The 18,998-nt window shown below is 49.8% G+C and overlaps 1 protein-coding gene across 1 annotated transcript in view; it reads right to left on the bottom strand.

Annotated features, from left to right (window-relative positions):
• The window catches only part of nxn (nucleoredoxin), a 229,972-nt gene that overhangs the window by 25,087 nt on the left and 185,887 nt on the right, over nt 1–18,998 (bottom strand). Inside the window, exons 6-7 of the mRNA XM_078224701.1 lie at nt 11,543–11,722; nt 5,123–5,244 (exon numbers count right to left, since the gene is read on the bottom strand). Coding sequence (XP_078080827.1) covers nt 5,123–5,244; nt 11,543–11,722 — 302 coding nt within the window. The remainder of the gene's footprint in view (nt 1–5,122; nt 5,245–11,542; nt 11,723–18,998) is intronic.

Here is an 18,998-nt window from a genome sequence, read left to right as displayed (position 1 = left end):
ATACCGGCCTTTCCCTGTGGAATTCGCAATGGGAGCTTGCTTACACTGTCCGTTAAGAAATAAGCGATACACGGTGACATGCTGATGACACTGGGGGAGGTGGTGGACCCAGGGCGGTCAATGCTACAGCAAGCTTAATGCTCCAATTTTGTTCCAATAATGGAGGTTCCCCGTGCGTTCAAAGTGAAACTGGAACCAGGAGTAGAAACGATGTGGATGGGTTACGGGGAAAAACTCAGCAGAATGATACTATGTCGTGCCGCTTGTTTTGGGGAGCTGGGGGCGCAGACCCGATGGGCCAAATGGCCCCCTTCTGCGCTGTAACAATTCTGAGTAGCCAGGTTATTGCGAGGGAGGGTATCACGGTGACACAGTGGTTAGCACTGCTGCCTCACAGCGTCAGGGATCTGGGTTCAATTCCCAGCTTGGGTCACTGTCTGTGTGGAGTTTGCACGTTCTCCCCGTGTCTGCGTGGGTTTCCTCCCACAGTCCGAAAGACGTGCTGGTTAGGTGGATTGGCTGTGCTAAATTGCTCCTTAGTGTCAGAGGGACTAGCTAGGGTAAGCTAGTCCCTCTAGCAATTAAACCAACAAGCAAAATAATAATAATGGTGATCCTTCTCATTGCCAGGGGGGTTGCAGATGGTGTGGAGCTCATGTTCCTCACACACTCTCTCTCACACACACACACTTTCTAATCCCTTGGAGCTGCACAGGCCAAGGTGCATGTCCTCTCTCTGCAAGTCCACCGCCTCCTGGCTCTGTACATGATGGGGTTATGGGGATAGGGCCTGGTTGGGGTTGTTGTCAGTGCAGACTCGATGGACTGAATGGCCTCCTTCTGCACTGTAAGATTCTATGATTCGATGAAAATAGTGGTGTGGCACATAGAGTCACAGAGATTTACAGCCTGGAAACAGGTCCTTCAGCCCAACTTGTCCATGTTGCCCAGTTTTTAACCACTAAGCTCGTCCCAACATGAGCACAGATGAGGAAAAGCTTTTGAGCCAGCCTTAGCATCCTTAGCTAAGGTGGCACAGTGGTTAGCACTGCTGCCTCACAGCGCTATGCACCCGGGTTAGATTCCAGCCTTGGGTAACTGTCTGTGCGGAGTTTGCGCATTCTCCCCGTGTCTGCGTGGGTTTCCTCCGGGTGCTTCAGTTTCCTCCCACACTCCACAGATGTGTGGGTTAGGTTGACTGGCCTTGCTAAATTGCCTCTTAGAGTCAGGGGGAATAGTTGGGTAAATATGTGGGGTTACGGGGATAGGGGCTGGGTGAGATTGTGGTTGGTGCAGATTCGATGGGCTGAATGGTCTCCTTCTGCACTGTAGGGATTCTATGATATGTTATAAAATTTCTGCTCACTGCCCTCTCCCCGCTCTTTAATGACTGTGAGTTTCCACTTACCCTTGCTGCCCATTACCACCTGACTCAGAGATAAGGGGGAGGCAACTTCCCTGAAGGAAAAAATAGTTAGCTGCTTAGAATGGGCTCCATCGTAACTAGGCGTCAACGGCTGTAATTACTGCCAAACCATGCATAGCAGTGTGGAGCTACCTGGCTGCTCCTTAACATATCAGAAGACCATAAGATATAGGAGCAGGATTAGGCCATTCAGCCCATCGAGTCTGCTTCGCCATTCAATCATGGCTGATATTTTTCTCATCCCCATTCTCCTGCCTTCTCCCCATAACCCCTGATCCCCTTATTGATCAAGAACCTATCTATCTCTGACTTAAAGACACTCAATGACCCGGCCTCCACAGCCTTTGTGGCAATGAGTTCCACAGATTCACCACTCTCTGGCTGAAGAAATTCCTCCTCATCTCTGTTTTAAAGGAGCGTCCCTTCACTCTGAGGCTGTGCCCTCGAGTTCTAGTCTCTCCCACTAGTGGAAACATCCTCTCCATGTCCACTCTATCTAGGCCTCTCAGTATTCTCTAAGTTTCAATTAGATCCCCCGTCACCCTTCCAAACTCCATTGAGTACAGACCCAGAGTCCTCAACCGCTCCTCATATGACAAACCCTTCATTCCCGGGATCGTTCTTGTGAACCTCCTCTGGACTCCCTCCAAGGCTTCCTTAGGTATGGGGGCCAAAACTGCCCCAAAACAATATTCCAAATGGGATCTGAGCAGAGCCTTATACAGCCTCAGAAGTACATCCCTCCTCTTGTATTCTAGCCCTGTAGACATGAAGCTAACATTGAATTTGCCTTCCTAACTGCCGACTGAACCTGAACGTTAACCTTAAGAGTATCTTAAACCAGGAAGTTAAAAGGTAATTTCTTCCAGCAGAAAGGGGGGGAGGGGGGGACAGGGGTGGACGAAGGGGTGGGGGGGGGGGGGGGGGTGGTTATGTCCCTTACCCAAATGACCACCTGTGTCTTAAGGAGAGGGGAAATAATAGCTTCTGTCCTTCTGCCATGCGTTGAGTCTGACAGTCGGCAGAGGGATCTGTTTCTAGTTAATGCTAAACATGTTCTCATGTTAGGGGAATGCTTTCAATTAGGGCAACGCTGGAACCTTTTAGCATCTGTAGATGCTGCAGGGAGAGAGAGAGAAGAAAAAAAGACACATGTGTCTGGCAAACATCACCAACGCCAGATGTATCGGCTAATCTGGACTGAAGTAAAACACTTATCAGATAGAAAAATGGAAACCAGTGAACTCCGAGGTTGCTGCTGTACCAATCGGGCACCTGGCATGCTGAGGTGGTTGCCTAGGAAATACAAACTTTTCCTTTGTCCCTTCACCGTCGGGAAGACTCACAGCAGAGTGTTGACGTGGTCACACTGCTGTGACGGCCTCTGGCATCGACGATAACATGGAATGAAAGCATAACCGAGGCAAAATAATTCCTCCTCTACTTTTATCTTTCAAGATATGCGTGCCAACAGAGCAAAATGCAACCATTTATTGCCAGTCTCTTCCTGGCAAAGGGCAACCAATGAGTGCAGAGTGGAGTTGCACGTGGCCCGACCACGATAGGGTAACCCTGATGGAATTTCTCGAGCTAGCTTTAATGATTATCCATCAATTCTCACAGTCATTTAATTCTGATTCAACTCTCAAATACCAACCGACCCAAAAACTGCTGCCACCAGACTTTTGAATCATAGAATCCCTACAGTGAAGGAGGCCATTCGGCCCATCGAGTCTGCACCGACCACAATCCCACCCAGACCCTATTCCTGTATCCCACATATTTACCCTGCTAATCCTCCTGACGCTAAGGGCCCGATTTTACCATTTTCATTCTAAGTGTTGAATCTGGGCATAATTCGGATCCGATTTGGAAATCTGCCTTTCAGGGCCCCCCCATACCGCACTCAGCCTGAAACAAATTCGCAGGTCCCATTCGCGCTGTGGGCGGGCTTAGCGCGGCCGAAACGATCGGAGCTCTGAACCGCGCATGTGCATTAGAATAAAAATTGAAAAGTGCGCCCGTGTCAGATCGCTCCCGGGCGCAGAAAGCGGGAGAAAGCGGCCCTGGGAGCGACAAGCGGAGCGATGGCACCCACACACATCACTGTCCCCCTTATCAACCCCCCCCCTCTACCCACACACATCACTGTCCCCCTTATCAACCCCCCCTCTACCCACACACATCACTGTCCCTCTTATCCACCCACCCCCGCCTACCCACACACATCATTGTCCCCCTTATCAACCCCCCCCCTCTACCCACACACATCACTGTCCCCCTTATCAACCCCCCCCTCTACCCACACACATCACTGTCCCTCTTATCCACCCACCCCCCGCTACCCACAACATCATTGTCCCCCTTATCCACCTCCCCCACTACCCACACACATCACTGCCCCCCTTATCCACCCCCCCACTACCCACACACATCACTGTCCCCCTTATCCACCCCCCCACTACCCAGACCGATTGCCCACCCCTGCCCCCACACCGATCACCCGCAGAGTGGCAGCGGACACCCCTGCGCCCCCACCAGAGATCCATCTGACCCCCCCCACCAGAGATCCATCTGCCTCCCCCCCCACCAGTGAGTGATCGGGCTCTCCCCCCCTCCCCCCCCCCCCCCCCCCCCCACCAGAGATACATCTTACCCCGTCCCTCCTCCCTCCCCAGACAACGATCTGGTCTCACCACCACCCCCTTCCCCCACCCCCAAGAATAGTCTGGCCTCACTCACCGCCCCCCCCCCCCCCCCCCCCCCCCCGAGGAACATCTGACTCGCCTCCTACCCCCCTGCCCCCCAACCAGACAACGATGTGGCCTCACCCCCCTCCTCCCCCTCCCAACCAGAGAATGATCTGACCCCTCCCTCCTCCCCCCCACCACTGATCTGAGTCAGTAAGCCGTTGGAAGCTCTGAACTCGCCTCTCCAGCAGCTGGAGTGGCTGATTCAGACTTTGGCTTGAATGGCCTTGCTCTGCGCTGTAGGGATTCCTAGGATTTGAAGGAGCTTGCCGTGAGGAAATTGGCTGCCAGGTTTCCTACTATTAAACAATGACTAGGCGTAAAAGCAAATTACTGCAGATGCTGGAATCTGAAACCAAAAGAGAAAACACTGGAAAATCTCAGCAGGTCTGGCAGCATCCCGCAGGAGAGAAAAAGAGCTGACGTATCGAGTGCAGATGACCCCTTTGTCAAAGCTCATAGATCAGCTAGATAATCAATATCTTTTCCCAAAGGTAGGGGAGTCTAAAACTAGAGGGCATAGGTTGAAGGTGAGAGGGAGAGATACAAAAGTATCCAGAGGGGCAATTTTTTCACACAGAAGGTGGTGAGTGTCTGGAACAAGCTGCCAGAGGTAGTAGTAGAGGCGGGTACAATTTTGTCTTTTAAAAAGCATTTAGACAGATACATGGGTAAGATGGGTATAGAGGGATATGGGCCAAATGCGGACAATTGGGATTATCTTAGGGGTTTCAAAAAAAAGGGCGGCATGGACAAGTTGGGCCGAAGGGCCTGTTTCCAAGCTGTAAACCTCTATGACTCCTGACAATGACTAGGCTTCAGTGGCTGCAAAGGGCTTTAAGACATCCTGAAGGGTGCTATAGAAACGCAAGTCTTTCTCTATTGCAGATCAGACATTGAACACAATGATCCAATTCACAAAACGCCAAGTGAACCTTGTACCTACATCGCCTGCAACAAAGAACAGCAGTGGCGGATCTTCATCCTTTGCCTTGTGCTCAGCGAAAATCTTCTCCGCGATTGGCTGGATCAGTTGCTTTGCTGGTTCTAATTCCTCCTCGTCAGAATCTGAAGAAAAATTCAAAAATAAAAGCACCATCACAACAGGTAAAGTCGCCATAATCCCAGATGCTCTTTGAGGGGGAGGGCGCGGACTGGTGGTGATTTAACCTGAGGATCACCACACCTCAGGTAAGGGGAAAGGTTGAGAAGGTGGGGCCTTCATGGATAAGCTCAGCCGGTACGGGAATTGAACCCATGCTGTTGGCATCGCTCTGCATCACTAACCAGCCGTCCAGCCAACTGAGCTAAACCGACTCACAACAACCCGTGTGATAACCCCCCCTGCGGGCTCCCAGGGTGCACGGACGCTTTAGAAATACAAGGAATGGAAGTGTAATAAAGGGCACAAAATGAAGAACTTCTATAATTGCCTCTTGTTATAACCAATCCACTTCATCTCCCAAGGAATGGTCCCTCAGGTTCTTGCTTCCCTCTCTCTCAATAGCAAGGCAAGGAAAGTTCTAGAATATCGAGCAATATTCCCATTCCACATTATTCACACTAACCTACTTGTTTTTCCTTGATTGCACGATTCAGTGATCTCTAGCCAGATACCTGTAGAAACAAGGTTTGAGACTACTTGATGAAAAGCACACCGTGCCTTATGCGTTGGCTCACGGCAGAATCCAACTCAACTACAATGCACAGTTTAATAGTCGAGAGAGACACTCTTTATTCATTTATTCATGGGCCATGGGCGTCGCTGGCTGGCCAGCATGTATTGCCCATCCCTAGTTGCCCTTGGAGGGCAGTTAAGAGTCAACCACATTGCTGTGGCTCTGGAGTCACATGTCGGCCAGATCATGTAAGGACGGCAGATTTCTTTCCCTAAAGGACATCAGTGAACCAGATGGGTTTTTCCGACAATGGTTTCATGGTCATCAGTAGATTCTTAATTCCAGATATATTTTATTGAATTCACATTCCACCATCTGCCGTGGCGGGATTCGAACCCGGGTCCCCAGAACATTAGCTGAGTTTCTGGATTAATAGTCTAGCGATAATACCACTAGGCCTCACCATTGAGACCAGGGAATGTAGTCTAAAACCTACAGCTCCTACAACTTTCAGGAGTAAAGTTGGGAAACATTTCCACACACAAAGGGTGGCAACAGTTTGGAAATCTCTCCCGCAAACGGCAATTGATGTTCCATCAGTTGTAAATTTTAAATCGGAGACAGGTAGCTGTTTCATGGAATCATAGAATCCCTACAGTGCAGCAGGAGGCCCTGCGGCTCAAGGAGTCTGCACCGACCACAATCCCACCCAGGCCCTATCCCCGTAACCCCATGTTAGTCCCCCTGATACTAAGGGACAATTTAGCACGGCCAATTCTAACCCGCACATCTTTTGGACTGTGAGAGGAAGCCGGAGCACTCGGAGGAAACCCACACAGATACGGGGAGAATGTGCAAACTCCACACAGACAGTGACCCGAGCCGGGAATCGAACCCGGGTCCCTGGCGCTGTGAGGCAGCAGTGCTAACCACTGTGCCACCGTGCTGTTTGCTAATCTAAGGTATTAATGCTGGGCCAGCACTTACTGCCCATCCCCAGTTTTCCTTGAGAAGGTTGGTGGGGCTGGTGGGCGGGGGGGGGGGGGAGGGGGTACGTAGAGTTAGACCACCCATGAGGCACGATCTCAGTGACTGGCAGAGGAGGTCAGTGGCCTCCTCCCTGTGCCTGGGTAAGTGCCTGGGGGGCACATTTTGCCCAGGTGATTTGACAGTAAGACGAAGGCCAAGCCTTGCTACCCAGCGCTATCTGCTGCCAGGTTCCTGGAGAGGATTATGTGGAAGGGACAAAACAGGAGGCTAATCTTGGTATTGATTCGCCCAATCCTCACAAACTCCAATCAGGTGTCAATTCCAGTTGGGGTTTCTCTCCCTCTTCAGGAAGCTGGGCAGGGTGGGGAGGGGAGGGGGTGGTTGGGGGGGTGGGTGATGCGGTTACACAGATGGCCTCAGACTCCTCATGTGTGAAGCAGCTTACCCGCTGCAGGTGGCATCACGAGACATGCAGATTCTGTCTTTGCATTTGCCTGGTTAAATTTCTACCCTCTCTTCGGGGTGATCTTATAGAGGTTGATAGAATAATGAGGGGCACAGATGAGATAGATAGTCAACATCTTTTCCCATAGGTAGGGGAGTCTAAAACTAGAGGGCATAGGTTTAAGGAGAGAGGGAGAGATGCAAAAGGGTCCAGAGGGGCAATTTATTCACACAGAGGGTGGAGAGTGTCTGGAACAAGCTGCCAGAGGTAGTAGTAGAGGCGGGTCACAATTTTGTCCTTTAAAAAGCATTTAGACAGTTACATGGGCAAGATGGATACAGAGGGATATGGGCCAAATGCGGGCAATTGGGACTAGCTTAGTGGTAAAAACTGGGTGGCATGGGCAAGTTGGGCCGAAGGGCCTGTTTCCATGCTGTAAACCTCTATGACTGTCATAGAGAGGCCAGTCAGCACACATCGCCGACTAAACCTCGAACCTTCCCAACCCGCTGTGGCTCAGCTACTGTCCAGGTTAGCATGAGTCATGTACCAGTAGGTAACTGGCATGACATGAGCTATTGTTTAATCATCGCACTAGGTGGCTAATAAAGCTTCTTTGTAAAAATAGAACAGCCTCCAAGAGATGCTGGTTATCAGCCAGATAATTAAAACATTAACCCATTGTGAGACTGATTCCATTCAATAGGAGCCAATCCATTAATGTCCATTAACTCAAGTTCCACAGTCAATGTGACAGGTTAATTGGATAGGATTCCCATTCTATATAGAAAACTGAGTGGGCAGCTCACCCCCGCTGGTGAATTTAATTCAAAGTGAATATTTCTGCTGTGAATTAGTTTCTAGTATTTCCCTGTCTCTCTGGGGAGGTGGTTGGTGTGGCCTGGGGGCAGTATAAACACTGGGAGCTGAATGGCCACTTTCTGCACTGTAGGCACAGAATCATAGAAGGAGGCCATTCAGCCCATCGAGCCCGCACTGACAACAGTCCCACCCAGGCCCTGTCCCTGTAACCCCATATATTTACCCTGCTAATCCCCTTGACACTAAATTGCAATTTAGCATGGCCAATCCACTTAACCCGCACATCTTTGGAGTGTGGGAGGAAACCGGAGCTCCTGGAGGAAACCCACGCAGACACGGGGAGAATGTGCAGACTCCACACAGACAGACACATGGGTAGCATGGTGGCACAGTGGTTAGCACCACTGCCTCACAGCGCCAGGGACCCGGTTTGATCCCCTGTGTGTGTGTGGAGCCTGCACGTTCTCCCCGTGTCTGCGTGGGTTTCCTCCGGGTGCTCCAGTTTCCTCCCACAATCCAAAAGACGTGCGGGTTCGGTGGGTTGGCCACGCTAAATTGCCCCTTAGTGTCAGGGGGACTAGCTAAGGTAAATGCATGGGGTTATGGGGGTAGGGCCTGGGTGAGATTGTGGTCGGTGCAGACTCGATGGGCCAAATGGCCTCCATCTGCACTGTAGAATTCTATGATTCTACCCAAACAGGCGTCGGAGTGTGGTGACAAGGGGATTTTCACAGTAATTTCATTGCGGTGTTAATGTAAGCCTACTGGTGACTAATAAATAAATTTCACTTTTATTTTACCCAAAGCCAGAATTGAACCCGGGTCCCTGGCGCTGTAAGTCAGCGGTGCTAACCACTGTGCCACCGTGCTGCCCATGAGGTAACTACAGCTCTATATTTCCCAATTCCAGCTCCAGGCACGATGTTTTAGCTTCATATTGTCAGGCTTTTGGGAAACATTTACACACACATCAGATTAACCCCCTCCTTTGTCAGTCATTCCTGTAGAAAGCTGTCGCAGCCACTATTTTCAGACGACAGAGAGTTAAATTTAGCTAAAGAGCAGTGTGTGAGTGAAACTGGATCTTCGACAAGGGGGGGACTGTGGAAAGGACAGGAAGGCAGCCAGCAAAAATAGAGTTCGCATCGAGCAAGGATCAAAGGGAACAAGTGAGAGCAGGTCAAGGTCGTGATCAGTGGGCGGCTAGCCTGGAATCCAGGGAGGCACAGGAATGAGACTCCAGGGAAAAAGGCAGGAAGCGTTCCGGTAAAAGGGTCAAGGACACGGTTGCGACCGTTAAGTCACCAGGAGGGAGAATGCGGAGGCAGAGGACAGATTAGAGGTTGAGTGGTCCACAACCCATAGCTCCTGAAACGCTGACAAAATGGCCCTTTTTTTAATCTCATGGCGTGTGTGGCCTGCCTAAAGCCATAAGATATAGGTGCAGAATCAGGCCATTCGGCCCATTCTGCTATTCGATCATGGCTGATATGTTTCTCATCCCTATTTTCCCACCTTTTCCCCATGACCTTTGATTCCCTCACCAATCAGGAACTCTGTCTAATGTACACTCAATGACCTGGCTTCCACAGCCTTCTGTGGCAATGAATTCCACAGATTCACCACCTGCTTTCTGAAGAAATCCTTCCTCATCTCGGTTCTAAAGTGTCGTCCTTTAAGACTGTGCTCTCGGGCCCGTGTCTCGCCTACTAATGGAAACACCTTCCCCATGTCCACCCCATCCAGGCCTCGCAGTATCCTGTAAGTTTCAATGAGATCCCCCCCTCATCCTTCTAAACTCCATCAAGTACAGACCCAGAGTCCTCAACCGTTCCTCATATGTCAAGCCTTTCATTCCCGGGATCATTCTTGTGAACCTCCTCTGGACTCTCTCCAAGGCTAGCACATCTTTCCTTAAATATGGGGTGCAAAATTGCTCACAATATTCTCAATGATCGGGAGGCACGGTGGTACAGTGGTTAGCACTGCTGCCTCACAGCGCCAAGGACCCGGGTTCAATTCTAGCCTCGGGTCACTGTCTGTGCGGAGTTTGCACGTTCTCCCCGTGTCTGCGTGGGTTTCATCCGGGTGCTCCGGTTTCCTCCGAAAGATGTGCTGGTTAGGGTGCATTGGCCGTGCTAAATTCTCCCTCAGTGTACCCGAACAGGCACCAGAGTGTGGAGACTAGGGGAATTTCATAGTAACTTCATTGCAATGTTAACGTAAGCCTACTTGTGACACTAATAAATAAAATTAAAAATAAATAAAAATATAAATAAGAAAATGTGGTCTGGTCAGACATACAATGTGGTGATGCGCAGACCCGCCTTGGTGCTGTACACGCTGATCCTTCTCATCTGTGAACAGCAACCCATTTACTTTTAACCCCCCATACCTCTTTAATAAAATATAAAACTGAGTGGTGGGTATCCAATTTTTGTTCCTCAGAGAGTCAACCCAAAAGATGACCTGAATCCAGCCCTGAGGGCCAGATATGCACTTAAGTGGCAATAAGCTGCTGCCTTGGCCTTAGTTTTGGGGAATGAATCTGGGCAGGTGGAAGAGGCTATCAGTGGGAGAACATTTGTGGGCTGGTGATCATGATTCAGTTCGATTTGGGGTAGTTATGTAAAGGGATCATATCCTTTAGGGAAGGAAATCTGCCGTCCTTACCTGGTCTGGCCTACATGTGACTCCAGAGCCACAGCAATGGGGTTGACTCTCAACTGCCCTCCAAGGGAAACTGTGGATGGACAATAAATGCTGGCCAGCCAACGATATCCATGTCCCACAAATAAAAAAAGGATAAAGATAGGCCAAGAATAAAAGCTGTAATTCGTGAAAGGCCAGTTTTGCTACGCTGAGATGTGATTTGGCAAAAGTGGACTGGAAACAGCTACTCAAAGGTAAAACTATGGCAGGATAGTCACGTGAGTATATGTAAGAGAGAGAGCGAGAGAGAGAAAGGAAGAGAGGGAGAGAGAAAGAGAAAGAAAGAGAGAAAGAGAGAGAGAAAGGGAGAGAGAGAGAAAAAGAGAGAGCGAGAGAAAGAAAAAGAGAGAGAGAGAAAGAGAGAGAGAGAGAGAGAAACAGTGAGAGAGAGAGAGAGAGAGAAAGAGAGAGAAACAGAGACAGAGAGAGAGAAAAAGAGAGAGAGAAACAGAGAGAGAGAAAGAGAGGAAGAGAAAGAGAGGGAGAGAAAGAGAGAGACAGAAACAGAGAGAGAGAGAGAGAAACAGAAAGAGAGAAACAGAAAGAGAGAGAGAGAAAGAGAGAGAGAGAGAGACAGAAAGAGAGAGAGAGAGAGAGATGGCCGTGATTCTCAGATCTCGCCCCCACGGCTGGGGTTCTCCAGTCCCGCTGCAGGGAAGGGAGGTTTGGCTGAACGCCACATTCTCCATTCTTGCTGGGCAAGCGGGATTGGAGAATCCCGGCCAGACATCTGCAGCCACACAAATACAGATAGGGATACGTGACTAAGACTTCATACCCACAAAGAGAACGAGGCTGGGTCCCTCGTTCAGTTGCATGGCGTTGGATTCTGTAAGTTCCAATACTGGTTTAGGATGCCACGGGAAGTCTTTGCAATCCATGTCATTGAGCACTGCCGGCCTCCCCTGGCGTGTAATTATCTTCCCCTCCTGGTCTAGGATGATAAGGGTCGGAATACCTGGATTCAAAACAAAACATTGGTGATTATTTGACGTTTCTACCTAAACTCAACAACAGTAGAAGCTCAAGGAATTTGTTTGGCTCTATGCATTTTCCAAAGATTTTCCAGATTTTAACTTTTACAGATGCACCATAAACAAAGAACAAAGAAAAGAACAAAGAAAATTACAGCACAGGAACAGGCCCTTCGGCCCTCCAAGCCTGCACTGACCATGCTGCCCGACTGAACTAAAACCCCCTACCCTTCCGGGGACCATATCCCTCTATTCCCATCTCATTCATGTACTTGTCAAGATGCCCCTTACAAGTCACTACCGTATCCGCTTCCACTACCTCCCCCGGCAGCGAGTTCCAGGCACCCGCCACTTCCTGTGTAAAAAATCTGCCTCGTACATCTCTTTTAAAACTTGCCCCTCGCACCTTAAACCTGTGCCCCCTAGTAATTGACTCTTCCACCCTGGGAAAAGACTTCTGACTATCCACTCTGTCCATGCCTCTCATAATCTTGTAGACTTCTATCAGGTCTTCAACCTCCGTCCCTCCAGTGAGAACAAACCAAGTTTCTCCAAACTCTCCTCATAGCTAATGCCCTCCATACCAGGCAACATCCTGGTAAATCTTTTCTGTACCCTCTCCAAAGCCTCCACATCCTTCTGGTAGTGTGGTGATCAGAATTGAACACTATATTCCAAGTTCCAAATTAAGGTTCTATAAAGCGTCAACATGACTTGCCAATTTTTAAACTCAATACCCCGGCCGATAAAGGCAAGCATGCCGTATGCCTTCTTGACTACCTTCTCCACCTGCATTGCCACTTTCATTGACCTGTGTACCTGAAAGCATTAGAAAACATTCTTTCTGGTTGGATCACAGCTTGGTATAGCTCCTGCTCTGCCCAAGACCGCAAGGAACCACAAAAGGTGGTGAATGTAGCCCAATCCATCACGCAAACCAGCCTCCCATCCATTGACTCTGTCTACACCTCCCGCTGCCTCGGGAAAGCAGCCAGCATAATTAAGGACCCCAGGCAGCCCGGACATTCTCTCTTCCACCTTCTTCCGTTGGGAAAAAGATACAAAAGTCTGAGGACACATACCATTGGACTCAAGAACAGCTTCTTCCCTGCCGCTGTCAGACCTTTGAATGGATCTACCTTGCACTAAGTTGATCTTTCTTTACACCCTAGCTATGACTGTAACACTACATTCTGGCCATTAAATCACAGCACTATCTCCACACATACCCAGAGAGCATACAAGCCCCAGCTTTCATCATCCTGTGTATAAGCTTATAGGGATCAGATAGTTGGAAAATGAACCTGTGGGGAAGGAGTGCACATTAGACAAACGTAAACTCTACATACAAGAATTTCTCAGTGGATTGGCTTCATGATCTTAAAAGTAGAGTCATTAATCTTCTTACAGGGACAGAGGCACTTCGACTTCAGGAAGCGTAAAGGAGAACATGCCCCTGTCTACATCAATGGGGACAAAGTAGAAAGGGTCGAGAGCTTCAAGTTTTTAGGCGTCCAGATCACCAACAACCTGTCCTGGTCCCCCCATGCCGACACTATAGTTAAGAAAGCCCACCAACGCCTCTACTTTCTCAGAAGACTAAGGAAATTTGGCATGTCCACTACATCTCACCAGCTTATACAGATGCACCACAGGAAGCATTCTTTCTAGATGTATCACAGCTTGGTATGGGCTCCTGCTCTGCCCAAGACCGCCTGAAACTACAAAGGTTTGTGAATGAAGCCCAGTCCAGCTTTCAAACCAGCCTCCCATCCATTGACTCTTCCTGCTGCTTCGGAAAAGCAGCCAGCAAAATTAAGGACCCCACTGATGCGCTATTCAGACACGAGGCTTGAAGCTCAGTAAATGAAAGGCTTTTATTTACTGTTAACGAAGCTACCAGAACTTATATACACTATCCCAGACCGAAGGGGTCCCGGCCAGAGCAGGGACTCTTATACCTCTCCCAGGAGGCGGAGCCCGACTGGGATGTGCCACAACACTACAGTACAAAGGAGTAACGACCCCACCCTAACCCCAACAGCAACAATAGCACAATCCAACAGTAACATATGTACATCCTTGTAGTACTGGCCAGCCCCTGGCTCAGCACTATCCAGTGGGAACCAACGATGGTTCACCACACCCACGCACCCTGGACATACTCTTTTCAGGTCACAGCCCAGCCTTGTGGGGCACCGGTGTTGAGGATGATCGTGGAGGAGGTGTTGTTGCCTATCCTTACTGATTACGGTCTATGGGTTAGGAAGTCTAGGATCCAGTCGCAGAGGGAGGAGCCGAGGCCCAGGCCACGGAGTGAGGGAATGGGGATGACAGAGGGAAAGCGGTGGGGGTTGGGGGGGGGGGGTGGTGGTCCTCGTAATTCAATCTGGGGCTGTTGTTTGTGTTACAGACATGTGTAAAAGATAGTGAGAAAGGGCCAAAACATTGGTTGAGTAAATATGCAGAGCAGGCGAAGGAGACTCGGAGTCAATCCCACCGAGAGCTCATTAGAACATCGACCACGTGACAGTTACTGAGAAAGAATTTCAATCCTCGACTCGCTCTGTCTCACAGCTGAAATAATTTAACATCACAATGATTAGAGAACTCTGTTTAAAGCGTCTCACCATGACTACAGCTTCTGTAGATCAAACTGCCACCGAGAGCATTACAAATCAACCTTAAACAACTATTTGAGGTTTTCTAACTTTCTCCTCTCCCTCTGAAAGGTCCAATGATTTGAACTAGATTGTAATATGCGCATTGCTGACTCAAGAGTTTTAGAACGATTCATGCCATCCAAATCACTTTGTGTTCATACCAGTTGGTGAGAGAACCAATCGCAAACAGAGAGCAATGAGTGAGGTTAAAGTTTTATTTATGAGTGTCGCAAGTAGGCCAGCAACACTGCAATGAAGTTATCCCCTAGTTGCCACACTCTGGCGCCTGTTCGGGTACACTGCATTCTTTCTGGTTGTATCACAGCTTGGTCTGGCTCCTGCTCTGCCCAAGACCGCAAGGAACTACAAAGGGTCGTGAACAAAGCCCAGTCCATCACTCAAACCAGCCTCCCATCCATTGACTCTGTCTACACTTCCCGCTGCCTCGGCAAAGCAGCAGCATAATTAAGGACCCCACGCACTCTGGACATTCTCTCTTCCACCTTCTTCCGTCGGGAAAAAGATACAAAAGTCTGAGGTCACCTACCAACCGACTCAAGAACAGCTTCTTCCCTGCTGCTGTCAGACGTTTGAATGGACCTCCCTCGCATTAAGTTGATCTTTCTCTGCACTCTAGCTATGACTGTAACACTGCATTCTCTCCTTTCCTTCTCTATGAACGGTATGCTTTGTATGTATTGCGCGCAAGAAACAATACTTTTCACTGCATGCATGTGACAAGAATAAATCAAATCAAATCTGAGGGAGAATTTAGCACGGCCAATGCACCTAACCAGCATTTCTCTTGGACTGTGGGAGGAAATCAGAGCACCCGGAGGAAACTTACGCAGACACTATGAGAACGTGCAGACTCCACAGAGACAGTGACCCAAGCCGGGAATCGAACCCAGGTCCCTGGTGTTGTGAGGCAGCAGTGCTAACCACTGTGCCACCGTGTCGTTGTTGGGGAAAAGAGTCACATGTCAAGGAGGTAGGTGGACGGTGGAGTGCTAACATTACTAAATGAGCAATCCAGAGGCTCAGGCTAACGTCCTGGAGACACGGATTCAAAACCCCACTAAGGCAGCTGGTGAAACTTAAATTCAACCATTAAATGTGGAATTAAAATCTTCAGTAATGATGACCATGAAACCGTTGTTGATTGTAGGAAAAACCTATCTGGTACACCAATGTCCTTTAGGGAAGGAAATCTGCCGTCCTTACCTGGTCTGGCCCAAATGTGACTCCAGAGTCACAGCAATGTGGTTGACTCTTAATTGCCCTCTGAAATGGCCTAGCAAGCCACTCACTCCAAGGGCAACTAGGGATGGGCAATAAATGCTGGCCTTGCCAGCGACGCCCACATCCCAGTGAAAGAATAAAAAGAGATGTCCTGAGAACTGCCAGGTGCCACCCCTTGGCTCTGTGGGTATCATTCTTGCCTCTAAGTCATGAAGCTTGTGTGTTGAGAGAGAGGGAGCGCCGCGCTGAGAGAGCGCCGCGCTGAGGGAGCGCCGCGCTGAGGGAGCGCCGCGCTGAGGGAGCGCCGCGCTGAGGGAGCGCCGCGCTGAGGGAGCGCCGCGCTGAGGGAGCGCCGCGCTGAAGGAGCGCCGCGCTGAGGGAGCGCCGCGCTGAGAGAGCGCCGCGCTGAGGGAGCGCCGCGCTGAGGGAGCGCCGCGCTGAGGGAGCGCCGCGCTGAGGGAACGCCGCGCTGAGGGAGCGCCGCGCTGAGGGAACGCCGCGCTGAGGGAGTGCCGCGCTGTTGGAAGTGCTGTCTTTCAGATGAGATATTAAAACAAGGCCCTTGACACAATTCTGATGGAACACAGATGGTGTTATTCCCAGTGTCCTGCCCAATATTTATCCCTCACTAAACCTCACACAAACAGATCATCCCACTATTACCACACTGGTGTCTCTGGCAGCTGGCTGTGTGAAAATTGGTGGCCGTGTTTCCGACATTACAACACTGACCATTCGACTGTGTACACGGAGACTGCTGTCTAACGGGAGAGTGCGGATAGATAATAAATGCCAGTCTCGCCAGAGATGCTCATATAGTGAATGAATAAACAAAAGACATCTCTGCTTCTTCCCAGCAGGAGCTGAACCCTATGGGGCGGTGGGTGGGGGAGGGGGGAGGGGGGGGGGGGCACTGAGGAGATGCCATTTAATGATCTACACTCGGATATTAAATGAAAGCTTCTGAAATTAAAAATTTCACTCAGATAAAGGGGCTGCGTCAGTAAGGAGGATGCAGCCAATGATGAACTCTTGAAGCCTGGTCCCTGCTACAAACGCCTTTGAATACAAAGCAGATCGTAAATACAAAGAGAAATCAGTCCTTTATTGGTCAGTACACACGGTACTGAGAGAGGGAGGGTCAAATCCTTCTGACGAGTGTCATCTTCAGTCAGCAACCCCCCCTTCCCCCCCAAAAACCTCTGAGCTTCCAAACCAAGTGAGCACACTGCATTGCAAAACCGCATTGCAACATAGTCTGGAGATACTGAGCATTATTCCAACACAGCTTTGCCAAAACTGTCAGCGTTTCCTGTGGGAGTGCAGAGTGGATGCAAGGGGCTGAGGTTTCAGTTGTTTCAATGGAAGAGAAATGAAGAGTGAAGACCGAAACCTATCAGCCTATAGCTCACTGGGTATAGGATCATAGGCCGGAATTTTACCAGCATGCCCGCCCCCGAGGCTTGGAGATGGCATTCTCCATTGGTCCCGGGGGCGAGATTGTACGAAACTTGGGCGGATGTGCCGGTAACATTCTACCCATAGAATTCCAACAGTGCAGAAAGAGGCCGTTCGGCCCATCGAGCCTGCACCGACCACAATCCTACCCAGGCCCTATCCCCGTAATCCCACGTATTTACCCTGCTAATCCCCCTGACACTAAGGGGCAATTTAGCACGGCCAATCAACCTAACCCGCAGCACCCGGAGGAAACCCACACAGACACAGGGAGAATGTGCAAACTCCACGTAGTCACCGGAGGTTGGAATTGAACTCGGGTTCCAGGCGCCGTGAGGTAGCAGTGCTAACCACTGCGCCACCAATAATTTAGCATGGTCAATGCACCTAACCAGGACGTCTTTCGGACTGTGGGAGGAAACTGGAGCACCCGGAGAAAACCCACGCAGACACGGGGAGAAGGTGCAAACTGCACACAGACAGCCACCCAAGGTCGGAGTTGAACCCGGGTCCCTGGCACTGTGAGGTAGCAGTGCTAACCACTGCGCCGCCCATAATTTAGCATGGCCAACGCACCTAACCATCACGGCCTTTCGGACTGTGGGAGGAAACCAGAGCACCCGGGGGAAACCCACACAGACACGGGGAGAATGTGCAGACTCCGCACAGTCAGTGACCAGAGCTGGGAACCGAACCCGGGGTCCCTGGCGCTGTGAGGCAGCAGTGCTAACCACTGTACCACCCTGCCGCAACTGTGACTGCTTTTAAATGCTTCAAGGTTCCACAAACTGCAGAGAAAAGTGACCAGATGTTGCAGGGATTGGTTAAGGTCTAACTATTGGACAACGTACCAGGAATTACTCTCCCTCCCTTTTTCAAAATAGTCCCATTGGAACTTTTAAATCCACCTTAGAGAGCAGACAATGCTGTGATTTAATGCCTTACCCAAAAACTGACAACTCCCTCTGTACTGCAGTGGAATGTTACCCTTAATCGCGTGCTTCATTCCCTGTGACAGGGTTCAACCCATAACCTTCTGACTCACTTACGTGATGCTATGTGCCACTAAGGGGTGCATTTTTAATCATATTTTCTTCAGTTTCTAAGAAAGCCTGTTTTTATTTTTGTCACTGGCACCGTGAGGTCTGTAGTGGTATCTTTTATTGTTGCTCGAGTTATATAATCGGCATTTTGTGTATTTTTAATCTGGGCCTAATGCACTGTCCTGGGGTTTTATGACCCTTTTGAATTGTTTGTGGGGAGATGATTGACTGGGCAGGTGGGGCAGTCCTTTTTTCACAAGACTTCTTTACTTTCAGGTTTGGTTGCTGGCTAGTTGGGGGGTGTTTGGACTCCCAGACTGGATGCAGTGTTTTTGTCTCTTTCCCTGGTATTAGAAATTCTGCTGGCTAGTTGGAAGCAGGTTTGTAAAGTAAAGTTTTAAAGTAAAGTTTATTCATTAGTGTCACAAGTAAGGCTTACATTAACACTGCAATGAAGTTACTGTGAAATTTCCCTAGTCGCCACACTCCAGCGCCTGTTCGGGTCAATGCACCCTAACCAGCACGTCTTTCATAGAAACATAGAAACCCGACCGTGCAGAAGGAGGCCATTCGGCCCATCGAGTCTGCACCGACCACAATCCCACCCAGGCCCTACCCCCACATATTTACCTGCTAATCCCTCTAACCTACGCATCCCAGGACTCTAAGGGGCAATTTTTAACCTGGCCAATCAACCTAACCCGCACATCTTTGGACTGTGGGAGGAAACCGGAGCACCCGGAGAAAACCCACGCAGACACGAGGAGAATGTGCAAACTCCACACAGACAGTGACCCGAGCCGGGAATCGAACCTGGGACCCTGGAGCTGTGAAGCAGCAGTGCTAACCACTGT

The sequence above is a fragment of the Mustelus asterias genome, chromosome 12, assembly GCF_964213995.1.
Source record: "Mustelus asterias chromosome 12, sMusAst1.hap1.1, whole genome shotgun sequence".
NCBI classification, from domain to species: domain Eukaryota; kingdom Metazoa; phylum Chordata; class Chondrichthyes; order Carcharhiniformes; family Triakidae; genus Mustelus; species Mustelus asterias.
This window is presented reverse-complemented; position numbering and strand designations above follow the sequence as displayed.